Source organism: Pantherophis guttatus, chromosome 2 (genome assembly GCF_059756535.1).
Source record: "Pantherophis guttatus breed Tessera chromosome 2, ASM5975653v1, whole genome shotgun sequence".
Lineage (NCBI taxonomy): Eukaryota > Metazoa > Chordata > Lepidosauria > Squamata > Colubridae > Pantherophis > Pantherophis guttatus.
This window is the reverse complement of record NC_142064.1, coordinates 284986808-285002011: the sequence shown is the minus strand read 5'-3', so window position 1 is coordinate 285002011 and position 15204 is coordinate 284986808. Positions and strand designations below refer to the sequence as shown.

Genomic DNA, 15204 nt, shown 5'->3' with positions numbered 1-15204 from the left:
ATCACTCTTGTAACTTCCTCAAGAGTGTAGTTTCCAAAGTACTCCATTGGGAAAGAAAGTTTAAGAATGCTAGTGGGCCCTATGTTTTACAAATATACTGTATGTAAGATAATCCATTGGGATTCTTTTCACAAATCTGGGATTGCTCACCATTCAAAATATCATTAATTTAACTAAGATCATACACATAGTATTAACTTCTTATCTCTACTTCAATTTCCCTTTGTACAAAGACCCTTTGATTGGGTATAGTATCTGTCCTGTCTTTTTATAGCTTTATCAATTTACCGCTGGTAAATTAAGTAATGCTGTGAATGTCTTATATGAGTGCCTGGATGCTGTGAATATCTTGATGGGAAACAATAGGCTTCAGCTGAATTTGGGCAAAATTGAGTGACTTTGGGTTTTTGAGCCTGCCGGTTCTAGGATTACTCCATCTTTGGAGCTGGATGGGATTTCTCTGCACATGACAGACCATATATATCCTTGCGATTTATATTGACTGTTTCCTAATATGATTTGATTGCTTATGTTAGGATATGGTTTGAGCCTAACTATGTTGTCCAGGCAATATAAGTGTACTGTAACTTTAATCTGAAAATGCATTATGTGACTTTAATGCTGAGTCATGCTGTAATTACATAATGACTGGTTATAAGAGTATTTAAGAAAGCTCCTGTAACATATTCAGTGGCTGGCTAGCTACGCTGAGTGAGCTATGCTATGCTGAGCTGAGCTGCTATGCTATGCTGCCATTGATGATGAAGCTGCTATGATAAGCTACCATTGAGAGGAGTTGCTATCTGCTAATCATCGTTTGATGGAATCTGCTACCATCGTGGTTTGTGAACCAGAGTGAGTTTGTTATTCTAACCAACTACTGTTTGTTGGGTAAGAAGATTCTGTAACTACTGGACTGATTTACTGGCAAAGACTTGGAATTTGTTTAAAGACTATGAGACTGTTTTTTCTACTATAAAGTAAGCTTTTGATAAACCAGTTTGCATAACTCTTATTCATTGCTTAACATCTTATTTGTTCCCTATGACTATCATTATGTGTTGTACCTTATGATTCTTAACAAATGTATCTTCTCTTTTATGTACACTGAGAGCAGATGCACCAAGACAAATTCCTTGTGTGTCCAATCACACTTGGCCAATAAAGAATTCTATTCTATTCTATTCTATTCTATTCTATTCTATTCTATTCTATTCTATTCTATTCTATTCTATTCTATTCTATTCTATTCTACTCTACTCTACTCTACTCTACTCTACTCTATTCTATTCTATTCTATTCTATTCTATTCTATTCTATGAGCATCTAGAGTTCCTACTGGACTCATGACTTCTGCTTCTGGGTTTGTCAAAAACAGATCATGCCAGACAAAAGGATAAAATTAGTGGATCAGAGAAATGCAGTGGATATAGTTTACTTGGACTTCAGTAAGACATTTGATAAAGTAGACCACAATCTACTCCTTGATAAGATAGAAAAATATGGGTTAGGCAACATTACCGCCGTGTAGTCCTTAATGGAACTGCATCTACATGGAGGGAAGTATGTAGTGGGTTACTCCTAGGCTCTGTCTTAGGCCCTTCAATATGTTCATCAATTATTTGGATTAGGGGATAGACGGGGAACTCATCAAATTTGCAGTTAACACCAAGAATAGCCAACACTCCAAAAGATTAAGATACAGAAAGATCTTGACAGACTTGAACACTGGGCCCTATCTAACAGAGGGATATTCAATGGTGAAAAAGTAAGGTTCTACATTTAGGCAAGAAAAAACAAATGTACAGGTATAGGATAGGTAGTACCTGGTTCAATAGTAGTAATTGTGAGAGGGACCTTGGAGTCCTAGTGGACAATCACTTCAATATGAGCCAGCAGTGTGCTGCAGCTCCCAAAAATCCAATGCAATCCTAATCTGCATTAAGAGAAGGATAGAATCAAGATCACATGAAGTTTTAATAACATTTTATAATGCCTTGGTAAGGCCACACTTGGAATACTGCATCCAGTTTTGGATACCACAATGTAAAAAAAAAATGTTGAGACTCTAGAAAGAGTGCAGAGAAGAGCAACAAAGATGATTAGGGGACTGGAGGCTAAAACATATAAGGAGTGGGTGCTGGAATTGGGTATGTTTAGTTTAATCAAAAGAAGGTTTAGGGGTGACATGAAAACAGTGTTCCAATATTTGAGGGGCTGCCACAAAGAATGGGGAGGGGGTGTCAACCTATTCTCCAAAGCATGGAAACTAATCAAGGAGAGAATCAACCTACAACTAAGGAGAAATTTTCTGAATGTTAGAATAATTAATTAATCAGTGGAATGACTTGCCCCCAACAAACTGGGTCCACATTTGACTGACTTTGGAAGGATGAAAGGCTGAGTTAGCCTTGAACCAGAAGTGGTATTCAGCAGGTTCTGACCAGTTCTGGAGAACCGGTAGTGGAAATTTTGAGTAGTTTGGAAGTATTATAGTTTATTTAAAGTCCAGATTGTAATCTTTCCACTTTAAATCTTTCTTTCTTTAATATAGAATCCAATAAGAGCCTTGGTACTACAGGGGTTTAAGGCACCCTGTTATTAAGCTTATTAAGACCAGCTGCCTGCAATTACTGCAGGGTTCGAATCTCGCCAAGGCTCAAGGTTGACTCAGCCTTCCATCCTTTCTAAGGTAGGTGAAATGAGGACCCAGTTTGTGGGGGCAATAAGCTGACTTTGTATAAATATACAAAAGGATGAAGGCTATTGCTGAGCACATTGTAAGCCGCCCTGAGTCTTGGGAGAAGGGCGGCATATAAATCAAATTAAAAAAAAATAGTCTTAAACAGCCTTAGAAGCACTAATGATGTTAACAATCACTTTCACTATAACTTTCACTTTTCCCATGCCCTGTTACAGTTCAGGCGCCATGTTTCCTTTCCTTTTTGAAGATCTTAGAAGGAAGAAATATTTATATAGTGTTAAAGTTCAGTACTTGCAGTTGCTAGGACTCCTGTTTTTGTTCTGCCTGCTTTAAGATTATTTTGAAGCTAAATGTTGATTGCAGGGGTAGTTGCGGCGTCTTGTTCTGCTTAAGCAGAAAAGTCCCAGATCTGGAGCTCAGTCGGACTACCAGGGAGCTCTCACCCTCCAAGCCCCAGAATTACTCCTAGGGCTTTTGGGGAACTCTACCTTTGTCCGGCTGCTCGCCTTCCTCTCTTCTCCCAAGGGGAAAGTTTCCAAACCGCCAGACAGCTGATTTGCACTGTCTTAGCGGTTTTAATGAGATCGCAGAGCTGACGATCCAAAAGGAGCATCTGCCAGCCCCTGCGGTGCCACCGGAAGTCCATATAAATAAAAGAGGTTTTGTGGGACTATGTGCTTTATACTTTCTAAGGAAGCCTAGATCAGAACAGTAAATTGGGTCCAGATTACACATTCCTATGGATGCTCTATGGTTTCTCCAAACCACCACTTCAGGAATCTTTACTAGAATAGGAAAGGTTGGAAACTCTTAAAGAAGAGATGCTACAGGATCTCTTCTAAGGATGTTGGCATTGGAGGTTTCACGGAGTTTCATTTAAAAAAAAAGACTCTATTTGTAAAGCAACACCCATTGAAGACATCGAATATATCCTTTTTGACTGCAAATTCTACTCCGAAGGGCTGCTTATTTAGACTCTTATTTAAAAATGAAAAAGTACTGGGGCACCCAGGAGAAACTGACTGACATTCTGCAGAGAACAAAACTGCATATGATTATTAGGACTGCACTCTTTATATCAAAGGCCATTGTGAAGAGAATGGAATATTTTGATCAGATTGGGGTAAAAATAGTAAGATGATTTAATACCAGCATATCCTATTGTTTTTTTGCATCTACTTGTATATCTATATTAATTTTAGATTTTGATATGGTTAAGTAACTAAAGCATTAGTTTCTATTCTGTATCTAGAATCTTTATCTTGTATTCGTCTACCAAATTCAGCACATAACTGAAAAATGTCTTTATTTTCCTGAACTGCAATGTCTACAGGTAAATGAGGCTGTTTACATTTCCTTGACTCAAAGATGCTTTTTCAAGAGGCAACTGGACTTTGTTTTTCCTTGAAGATATTTCACTTCTCATCCAAGAAGCTTCATGTCAGCGTTGCAATGCTGGCATAGAAAGGGAGCAGAGGAGAACGAAAGATAAACTCTGAAACTTTTGCCTGATAAATCCCTTTTAAGCCTGGTTGTCGTGGAGATGAGGGGAGGGGGCACATTCCTGGGAAATGACGAGGAAAAGAAGTCTGAAGAATGACTTGGAAGACAGCCAATGAGAAGCAGAGATTTGGGGATCGGAAAGGGAGGGATTGGGAGGCAAAAGGTCAGCCTTGTCCGCGCGGAGTCATGATCCGGTGGCTGAGCTCAATTAAAGAAAGATTTCCTTAAAGATTGGTAGTTTGGAAATTCATTTAATTTTGAGATAGCACCGCAGTCTGACACTTCTTCAGTTCTGACTGAATGGTGGGGAATGGAAGGATTTATATCCTTTGCACTCATCTGGTCATTAGCACTCTTTCTGAGAGTAGTTGAGGCCACTTGGAGGTTTATCTGTGTCCTCAGATAGGTGATGTCAAATCCGTCCCCCTCTGTTGAGAGAGAATATAGATGGCCTCTATGACCCTCTGTCAAACCAGTGGTCCTCTCTGTCCAGGAATATGGACTTTTCTGTCTTCGAAAGAGTGGTCTTTGTCTTTCAAATGCAGGTGGACTGCTGAATCTTGTCCTGATGGGCTTGTTCTCCTATGTTGTACCATGTGTTTGTGAAGTGGTTGTTTTGTTTCTCCAGTGTACACAACTTGCACATTTCTCACTGCATTGTACTATGTATATCACATTGCTCAGTTTGTGTCTGGGTGTTGTATCCTTGGGGTGGACAAGTTTCTGCATTAGTGTATTTTGGGGTTTAAAGTGTGTATGTATGTCGTGTTGTTTGAAAATCTTCCTGGGCTTTTCAGATATTCCTACAACATATAGAATGACTACATTGCTTCATTTATTGTTCTCTTCTTTGTCTGTTATGGAGGAGCTTCTGCTGGGTCTTTTTGTGGATTTGATGAAGGCCCAGTTGGGATAGCCACAACTTCTGAGGACTTCCTTGATGTGTTTTTAGTTCTTTTACTTTTCCCTCTTTGCTGATAGGCAAACCTTCAGCCTGTTGGTGTAGTGTTCTGATCACTCTCATTTTGTGCTCCTGTGGGTGGTGAGAGTCAAAATGTAAATTCCATCCACTCATTGGTTTAGGTACATGGATGATATTTGGGTCAAGATTAAAACACAGGAATTGGAAGCCTTCACCAGACACATCAACTCTGTAGACAGATACGTCATGCTCACATGGTAAGATATTAAGGAAAATAGTCTGGCCTTCCTGGACTGTGCATTACACATTAAGGACGACAGAAATCTTAACATTGAAGTTTACAGAAAACCCACACAAAGCTTCTAGGATGAGAAGCAAAATGTCTTCCTCAAGGAAGAAACAACCCAGTTGTCTTTTGAAAAAGCACCTTTGAGGTAGAAGAAATTAATTCCCTGGGTGTTGAACTATGTTCCTCCAGCATCACCTTCTGGATATGTCCTAGCTGAAAAGATTACAACCACTGGAGAACAGTTCCCTAGGGGTGCATCTGTGATTCTTCACCAACATGCTTTTCTCCAGATGCCTCTCTGCACATGGAGCCCTGAAGAAGTTCACAATCCCCAGAGAAGAGGATACTTGTCGCTGTATTTTTCACCATCCTGCTCTTTGAGACCTCTTCTGCTACTTCTTCAGTGACTGCCTTTGACGTAAACAGACTGAAGCCACCTGAAAGAGATCTTGCATCAGAAAAGGATATATGCCTCAGGTAACAATCTGTGTGGCACAAGTTTTGGGACAGGCAAAGGCTTTGCTCCTGAGTGCATGTTTCTTTCCTTTCCAGGTGAAGCTTGGTTTGTCTCTGTCTGAATCACGAAATCCATTGAAAGAGCCATCTTGTGAGATTGCTTTGAATTCTAACTCTTCTTTGTTGTTCTTGTTTAGAAATGGGAAGGGGATTGATTCATCCCTATGGATGATGGAACTCCTGCTTTTGTTCCTGATGCTGCTGGTGTCCCAGCCAGTCTCTGGGAAGCTTAGAATGAAATGCCCACTGACTTTGGAACAACAGGATGAAAAAAATCCGTGGAGCTGTTATAGACCAGGAGATTATTTTATTGGTGTGGTGACCACTGCAACAAAAGAATTGCGTTTAACATTGCCTTTCAATATGGCTCCTTTTATTCAATTTGATTCGTAAGTCATTCGGTTTGCATTCCCTTCATTTGCAGTTCTAATACTCCTTTATCCCCCTTTTCTTCATATTTTGCTTACTCGTATATTGCAAGACATTTCTAATTTCTTGAACTGTTTTGAGTTCCATGGCTTCCCTTTTTTGTCTTTTATATAAGAGACTCAAAGATGTGGCAGAAAAATACCTGAAAGAAGTCCAAATTAGTTTACTCTCTGCATCCAGTCCTTCATTCATCACTTGAATATAGACTTTTGTTTAAAGTAGCTATAATTGCCTCTGCCCAGCCCACTTCTATATTTTTTATAACTGCTCATTGATATTCAATGTCTGATCCTTATAAAAATAAAGATTGATTTGATGTGAGAGTTTCTTTTCTGGGTCATTTATGAAACATTCTCTCAATTTTCTGATGGTTCTACTTTTAATGACTGAATATTATTAAATGCTGTTTATTGGACCAATGAAAATTAGGACTGCTACAAGTAACAAGTCTTTGTATTTTTGAATCTTAACTCTGGTGGCCGTCTATCAATAACTCATCTCCTCAACACCCATTAAAAATTAAACGGTAATAACTGATCTGGGTTTGGATCAGTATTGACTTAAAACTCAATAAGCTTGTGGAGACAAAGAGGACTAAATAAATAAAAAATGTTTTTTGCTGCTGATGATAACAACATAAATTCTTTTGTATAGTACATCTTCTGATCACTCTAGAATTCTACGCTTCATTTTCACAACTGAACTTGTCAACAAGAATGTCCAGCTCCTACAAAACCTCACACTGGGCTACAACATCCATGACAACTATTTGAACCCACTTGGCACTTCAGATGCCTTGCTGGACATGCTGTCTACTGGAGAAGCCAATGTTCCCAATTATGCCTGTGGAAAGAATGACCACCTTCTGGCTCTTCTCGATGGAGCTGACAGGGACATCTCCATCCAGATGTCAACATTAGCAGGCACCTACAAAATTCCACAGGTTTGTGCTTATATGCGTTTCATTATCTGATAAAGTGTGTAGAGTGGTGGTGGATGGACAATGGATCTAACCAACCTTCCCTATGAAATTTGAGAGCTGCACTTCACCATGGTCATTGTGGATGTCATAGCTAGGAATAGGGATCCAAAGTAGGGATGAGGCAAGGATCAAAGCAGTCCTCTTCTCTCATGACCCCATCTCTGTGTGTATCCCCGAAATATCACACGGAATTCTTTGTTGCTTTTTCAGATCAGTTATGCAACTGCTTCAGAGGCTCTAAGCGATAAAAGCCAATTTCCCTTTTTCTATTGGATGCTCCCAAAAGTAGGGATTCTCTTTCCAGCAATTGTCCAACTGCTTCTCCATTTCAGATGGACCTTGATTGGTCTCTTTGCTTCAGACACAGAGAATGGAGAGAATTTCATGAGGACGTTTACTCCTGTTCTTGTCAGGAATGGAATTTGTCTAGTCATATCACAAAAAATATCAACGACTGATGCTACAGCATCCCTCAAGGATGCCATCTCTAAATGGAGACAAGTCAATGTCTTTGTGCACTTTTTAGAATATGTTTCCCTCTGGGACAAGCTTCTTCCTTTCCATTTAATACTTCAAGGATTGCCAGAACCCATTGAAGGGAAAGTCTGGATAATCACACCTATTGGGGAATTGTTAGTGAGAAGGCATACATTTCTCAAATATGTCCATAGTATTTTGTCCTATGCTTTTCAGTGGAATGAAAAGACAAATGAGGATTCCTTTGAACCAGATCTTTTTGTGGAACCACAGTTTGGAGATCAGTCTTTTCGCTGTTCTTTTTCAAAGCACATCTTCTCTGTCAAAGGCCGGAGAAGATGCATGCAGAAAGCACCTCTGGAGACCAAAGAGGAAAGGAACAGCATCTGGTTCCGATATACTCACCATGTTTACAGTTTCATTAATACTCTGGCCCATACTTTGAATGCTGCATATTCCTCCATATCTAGGAGAGGAAGGAAGGAAGGCCAAGAGAGGTTGTGGGCTTCAAGGTTGCAGCCATGGCAGGTATGGGGTTTCTGCAGGTTCCATCAAACTTCATTCATTTTGACTAAGAGACAAAAGAGAAGAAGGGAAACCATCTCAAGCTCCTTGTGTTACAAAAAGCCGACAGTTTTGGCCATTATAATTGCTTTGGGTATAACATTCCAAGTGAGTGGGAATGTTATACACAAAATGTATTGCTCGTGAGTGGGCACCATGAGCGATACATTTTGTATCAATAATGGAGAATATTTGTAGCTCAGGGTTGAAATGAGGGGGCCTTGCTGCTCTCTGATCTTGGTTGTATTCTTGCAGATTTTTATTACCCAAACTAGGTAACATCTTCAGTGCTAATGTCAACTCGCAAAGCATCCCTGGCCTGCTCTTGAGTTGCCATAGGCAAAGGGGATGGAAAACCAATGAAGCAACATGGCAGTCAAAGACAGGAGCACATTCCAGACATATCTTTCTCAAGGCTGTCTCCCAGGGTTACCCACAGCAGCCGGAGACTAGAGGCTCGAGGCTCATGATTTAATTAGGGCATCTGTCGGAACCCTGACAGCTAATGGACCCTTCAGATATATTTTGATATAAATACTGCTAGTTGTAAAACAGACATATGCATTTTTGAATAAATTCCTATACCTATGGGTTTGTGATTAGCATTGTAGAATTTTACCTTCGTTAATTTGAAGGGGACCCTGAAACCATCTATCCCAACCCTTCATCTTTGCTGGAATCCTACTTTAAACTTTAAACTTCTCTGACTGATGGCTGCTCGGTCAATGAAGGGAGATTGAACTTTTCTGGTTCACTTCCTCCTCTGGCTTCTCCTTTTAGGATGTTTCTGCTCTCATTCAGCTAGTACCTCCTTTCTAATGACTAAGTTTAATTTTCCATGTCCCACTCTCTGGAATAACAGTGAAAAGATTTTAAGCTTCTCTATAACATCTTTCAGTGATTGGAAGAGTGCTGTATCCTCCCTTAAAGACAATCTCTTTATTTGTTGGTTGGTTCAATTTATTTTTGACCTGCTCTAGAATGTTCTTGATAATCGAAAAAAAAATCAATGATATTATGTCAAACATACATTTTTGTCAAGATATGATTGACAAATTGTGCTGAACCTTTTCTTGGCAGCTGTGTACATTCAGAAAGGATCCTTACCAACTTTCTATGCTGTAAAAAGAGTTAGCAAGACATTTTCAATTGTTATGAGATTTGTGTGAAGTTTCCGAAAGATGCCCTAATTAATTCATGAGCCATGAGCTGAACTTCAAAAGAAATACAGTCATTTATTAGGAGCACCATTTCAGCAATATTCAGATGCAGTTAGAACTAATCCCACGTAGACTTACGTTCCCCTATGACCCTGTCTCTTCCCTCCTCTCTGGCCATGTCATAAATCACATTCTCCAATTAACCACTTTGGCTGGCTGTGAAATCCAACACCCTCCTTCTGATTGTAGTCAGGAAGAATGTATGGAATACACTTCAGTTAGGGAAATCAATCAGCTCTATCAGTTCTCCCTCCCTCCTGCTCATGGCAACTTGAAAGCTTTGCAAGTTGACATTTTGTAGTTTTCTTGTACTTCCAACTAAAGGAAACATTCAAAAGGGAATAGACCACAGACTAAATGAGAAATCAAGTTTTCTGCTTTTAAAATTCTCAGATGGTTTTATTCTAGTTCCACCCCTTTCTGGAGAAGAATGAGTTTTGCAATCTTTCCCAGAGGAAACTGTACTTGGATGAAAATGGAGATGTAGCTGCAGATCTGAACATTATGAGCTGTGTGGTTCTCCCACAGATGGATATCACTGTGGAGCAATTGGGGACTTTTGAAAAACAGAGACTTATTTTCAACCAAGATCATCTGTCACGGCTAAAATTGCTCAACAAGGTAGGGGAAAATATCGGTCACTTTTTTCCTTTTTCCCAAAGCCTTCTCAAATGGGTTAAGCCTGCTTAGAATAGAATAGAATAGAATAGAATAGAACAGAACAGAACAGAACAGAACAGAACAGAACAGAACAGAACAGAACAGAATAGAATAGAATAGAATTCTTTATTGGCCAAGTGTGATTGGACACACAAGGAATTTGTCTTGGTGCATACGCTCTCAGTGTACATAAAAGAAAAGATATGTTCATCAAGAATCATAAGGTACAACACTTAATGATAGTTATAGAATAGATAGAATAGAATTCTTTATTGGCCAAATGTGTTTGGATACACAAGGAATTTGTCTTGGTGCATACGCTCTCAGTGTACATAAAAGAAAAGATACGTTCATCAAGAATCATAAGGTACAACACTTAATGATAGTTATAGAATAGATAGAATAGAATTCTTTATTGGCCAAAAGTGTTTGGATACACAAGGAATTTGTCTTGGTGCATACGCTCTCAGTGTATATAAAAAGACAAGATACATTCGTCAAGAATCATAAGGTACATCACAATGATAGTCATAGGGTACAAATAAACAATCAAATCATATTAGGAAACAGCCAATATAAATCTTAAGGATACCAGCAACAAGGTTACAGTCATACAGTCATAAGTGGGAGGAGATGGGTGATAGGAACGATGAAAAGATTAATAGTACTGCAGACTTAGTGAATAGTTTGACAGTGTTGAGGGGATTATTGTTTAGCAGAGTGATGGCATTCGGGACTAAACTTTTTTTGTGTCTAGTTGTTCTGGTGTGCAGTGCCCTATAGTGTCGTTTTGAGGGTAGGAGTTGAATCAGTTTATGTCCAGGATGTGAGGGGTCTGTAAATCTTTTCACAGCCCTCTTTTTGACTCGTGTTTACCAAGGTGGATGACTATCACTGAGAATTAAATGTAGGGAATATAACCATTATAGTTTTGTTAGACTATTTGGGAGGCTCCAGTACTATTCACAAAGATGTCCTTCATATGCTATAATACAGAATTGTTTTACGTTCATGTAGCCATATCCAAAATGGGTAGTGAGATGATGATTTTTCAGGACTTACAGCCCTTTTGTGTCCCTTTTGCAATCCAGTATCTCCCTAAACTGAGAGAAAGAGAGAGACTCTCAGGTGCTGGGGATTGTAGAACTGATTGTAGAATGTCTTCAAAGAAAAAAAACAGTAGGATCTGCAAAAAAAAAAAAAAATTAAGAATCCCAAAGATGCTTTTTCAGGAGGCAACTGGACTTTTTCATTTTTTCTTTGAAGATGTTTCACTTCTCATCCAAGAAGCTGCACGATGGGGGCTGGAAGGATAATCCTAAAGAGCTGAAGAAGTTTGGATGAGAAGTGAAATGTCTTGAAAGAAAAAAACAAAAAAGTCCAGTTGCCTCCTGAAAAAGCACCTTTGGGATTCTTCAAAAAAACTTTGCCAATTCTACTGGTCCAAAGTTTCTTTCTTTATCATAATTTTCTTCTCTTTTAATAAACCGAATAGAAGAAAGATTAATAAATATTTTAGAACAAATTTTATTGTAACATTTTATTGTAAAAATTAATATGAATAGATCGTCATATTTTTTAAATGATGGATACATGGAGAATGGAAGAATGTATCAGGGGTGAAATGTAAAATTTGTTACCACCGGTTCTGTGGGCGTGGCTTGGTGGTGGGGTAATGTGACTGGGTGGACATGGCCAACTTTTTTTTTTTTTTTACTTTTCAAAGCATTTTTTCTAATGCTTTGAAAAGCCTCTGCCGATCAGGCAACTCAGCTGGGATGGTCAGAGAGGCTTTTTAAAAAATACCTCTCTGACTTTAAAAAGTCTCCTCTGATGATCCCAGCTGAGTTGCCTGATTGGCAGAGAAGTATTTTTTTAAAAAATACCTCTCTGTCGATCAGGCAACTCAGCTGGGATGGTCAGAGACTTTTCAAAGCATTTTTTTTACCACCTCTTCAGCCAATAGGTTGCAGGGAAAAATGCTTTGAAAAGCCTCTGATGATCCCAGCTGAGCTGCGTGATCATCAGAGGCTTTTTTTTTTTTTTACTTTTCAAAGCATTTTTTCTAATGCTTCGAAAAGCCTCTGCCGATCAGGCAACTCAGCTGGGATAGTCAGAGAGGCTTTTTAAAAAATACCTCTCTGACTTTAAAAAGTCTCCTCTGATGATCCCAGCTGAGTTGCCTGATTGGCAGAGAAGTATTTTTTTAAAAAATACCTCTCTGTCGATCAGGCAACTCAGCTGGGATGGTCAGAGACTTTTCAAAGCATTTTTTTTACCACCTCTTCAGCCAATAGGTTGCAGGGAAAAATGCTTTGAAAAGCCTCTGATGATCCCAGCTGAGCTGCGTGATCATCAGAGGCTTTTTTTTTTTTTTACTTTTAAAAGCATTTTTTCGTCGGAAGAGGTTGTAGAAAAAATGCTTTTAAAAGTAAAAAAAAAAAAAAAGCCTCTGGAGATCCTGCAGCTCAGCTGGGCATGGGGAGGGGGAGGCGCAGGGATTTTTGCTACCGGTTCTCTGAACCACCCACCGCCATTGATACTGCATCGGGTGATCTGGTCCAAACCGGGAGCATTTCACCCCTGGAATGTATGTTAATAGGGCTGTGAGGGGGAACCTACTAGTTGTTGCTTAATGTGCATATCTTTTCTCATTTCCATTCCTCCAGCCTTTATTAAGTAGAAAAGTCTTTAATGCAATTTGATATACCAGAAGTAAAATGGGAGGAACTAAACGAAGAATCTGTCAGTATTTGTTTCTCCTGCAATAATTTGAAACTAGTTAGAAAAATACTTCATATAGAGTATATCTAAGTGAAGCCCAGAGTCTACTTAGCTGATATTCATGCCAACCTCCATTTTCCATGGATGGTTGCTCCTGGCCTATTGTCTCTGAAATTCCTTGTTTTTCTGTTTAGTCATTCCCTCAATCCAAATGTGTGCAAAATTGTCATCCTGGATTTTACAAACAGACTCGGGAAGGAGAGCCAGTTTGTTGCTACGACTGCATTCCTTGTTCGGAGAGGACCATCTCCACTCAGGAAGGTGGGTGTCATCAGAGGCAAGGATGTTTGTTTGATCAATGTGCATGTTAAAAGAGACACATTGAAGCTTGACTGCTTTGTTGTTTATTTTCAACCTGCCCAATTTCTATTATAATGAGAGAAATTAGGGAAAAAAAATCTTGAAGGGTGAGGTAGGAAGAGATAGCAAATCATGGAGAACTGAACAAGATTATTTCTGGTCAGTGGTGAGATTCAACCAGTATAACAACTAGTTTGCTGAGTGCGCACTCCGCGTGTGTGTGGTTCCTTTGAAAATAGCACTAAAAATTACATTGTACTGCAGCCCCGGTGAGTAAACAGCTGAGGTGCGGCAATCTGCTCTGGCACGCCTATCAGCTGGGCTTCAAACAAAGGAAATATAGGTCAGTATAGTGCAGGAGCAGGAGGGAGGGCCAACCTGATCGTTGGAGTGAACTGGCTCACTCTCAGCTGTTCGGTGGAGCTAGGGGTTCGCCCGAACAGGTCTGAACTGGCAGAATCCCACCCTTGCATCTGGTACAGGAAATCTCTTTTCTGTTTATCAGTTTAGAAGAGTCTTTCCATGTTAACCTTTCTTAGGAACATTTGAATTCTTTGAAACTTGAAGAAAGGATTTAGGTCAATGGCTCTTGTTCATCCATATCAAATTAACTTATAGGACAAAGGGACATAACAGAGTTGGATAGAACCTTGAGGTCTTCTAGTCCAACCCCATGTTCAGGCAGGAAACCCTATCTCATTTCAGACAAATGACTGTCCAATCTTCTCATTTTCAGAAACTAAAGAGTTTGCAAAGACAGATAATGGACTCATTTTCTCTTCTGGAATTACTTCAGGAATTAATCTTCTTTTTGTTTAAGTAAAATTCAAATTCACATGGCCATCCATCCCACACAAAGTGACTCTGGGTGGCATACAATAAAACCAACAATAAAACAATTTACAAAGCCAGATTAAAACAATGAAACATTTTTAAAAAAATCAAAATTACAAGATGGGAATATGTGAAAATATTACCTATGCGATCAGCACACAGGGTCCCTGTTACCGGCGGATCCTCTAGCCTCAACATCTTCATAAATGATCTACATAAGGGAATAAAAGGAGAACTCATCAAATTTGTAAATGACACCAAGTTGAGGGGAATTTCTGGCAAGGAGCTTTGATGACATAGTGGTTAGAATGCAGTATTGCAAGCTAACTTCCCACAGATTGGAGTTCAAACCTGATGGGCTCAAAGTTGACTCAGCCTTCCCTCCTTTTGAGGTCAGTGAAATGAGGACCCAGATGGTTAGGGGCAATATCCTGACATTGTAAACTGCTGTAAAGCATTATGGGATGGTATATAAATCTAAGTGCTATTGCTATTACAATTTGGGAATATAATCAAGATTTAGAAGGATCTTGATAGACTGGACCACTGGTCCCTAATGTCAACTTGTAAAGCATTCCTGACCTCCTAGGTGCAGTTCAGTGGTGAAAAAAAAATAAGGTCCTGCATTTAGGCAAGAAAAACCAAATGCATAGGATTAGTGATACCTGGCTCACCACTAGAAACAGTGAGAGGAAATCTAGATATCCTAATGGACCACCATTTAAGTATTTGTTTGTTTGTTTGTTTGTTTGTTTGTTTGTTTGTTTGTTTGTTTATTTATTTATTTATTTATTTTTTCGGTTTATATGCCTCCCTTCTCCGGAGCCTCAGGGTGGCTTACAATGCATTAAGCAATAGCCTTCATACCTGCTTAGTAGGGCTTTCGGTCCCCCCTAAGCGGTGTTCTTTTTTATATGAAGTCAGCTTATTGCCCCCACAAACCGGGTCCTTATTTTACCTACCTCGGAAGGATGGAAGGCTGAGTCAACCTTGAGCCTGATGAGATTTGAACTTTCAGTA

At 39.3% G+C, this 15204-nt stretch overlaps 1 protein-coding gene across 1 annotated transcript in view; it reads left to right on the top strand.

The window, feature by feature from the left end:
* The first annotated feature begins 6105 nt into the window (after positions 1 to 6105).
* The window catches only part of LOC148116063 (vomeronasal type-2 receptor 26-like), a 32722-nt gene continuing 23623 nt past the window's right edge, over positions 6106 to 15204 (top strand). The window contains exons 1-5 of the mRNA XM_087885370.1: positions 6106 to 6323; positions 7018 to 7306; positions 7556 to 8350; positions 10015 to 10227; positions 13185 to 13311. Coding sequence (XP_087741496.1) covers positions 6106 to 6323; positions 7018 to 7306; positions 7556 to 8350; positions 10015 to 10227; positions 13185 to 13311 — 1642 coding nt within the window. The remainder of the gene's footprint in view (positions 6324 to 7017; positions 7307 to 7555; positions 8351 to 10014; positions 10228 to 13184; positions 13312 to 15204) is intronic.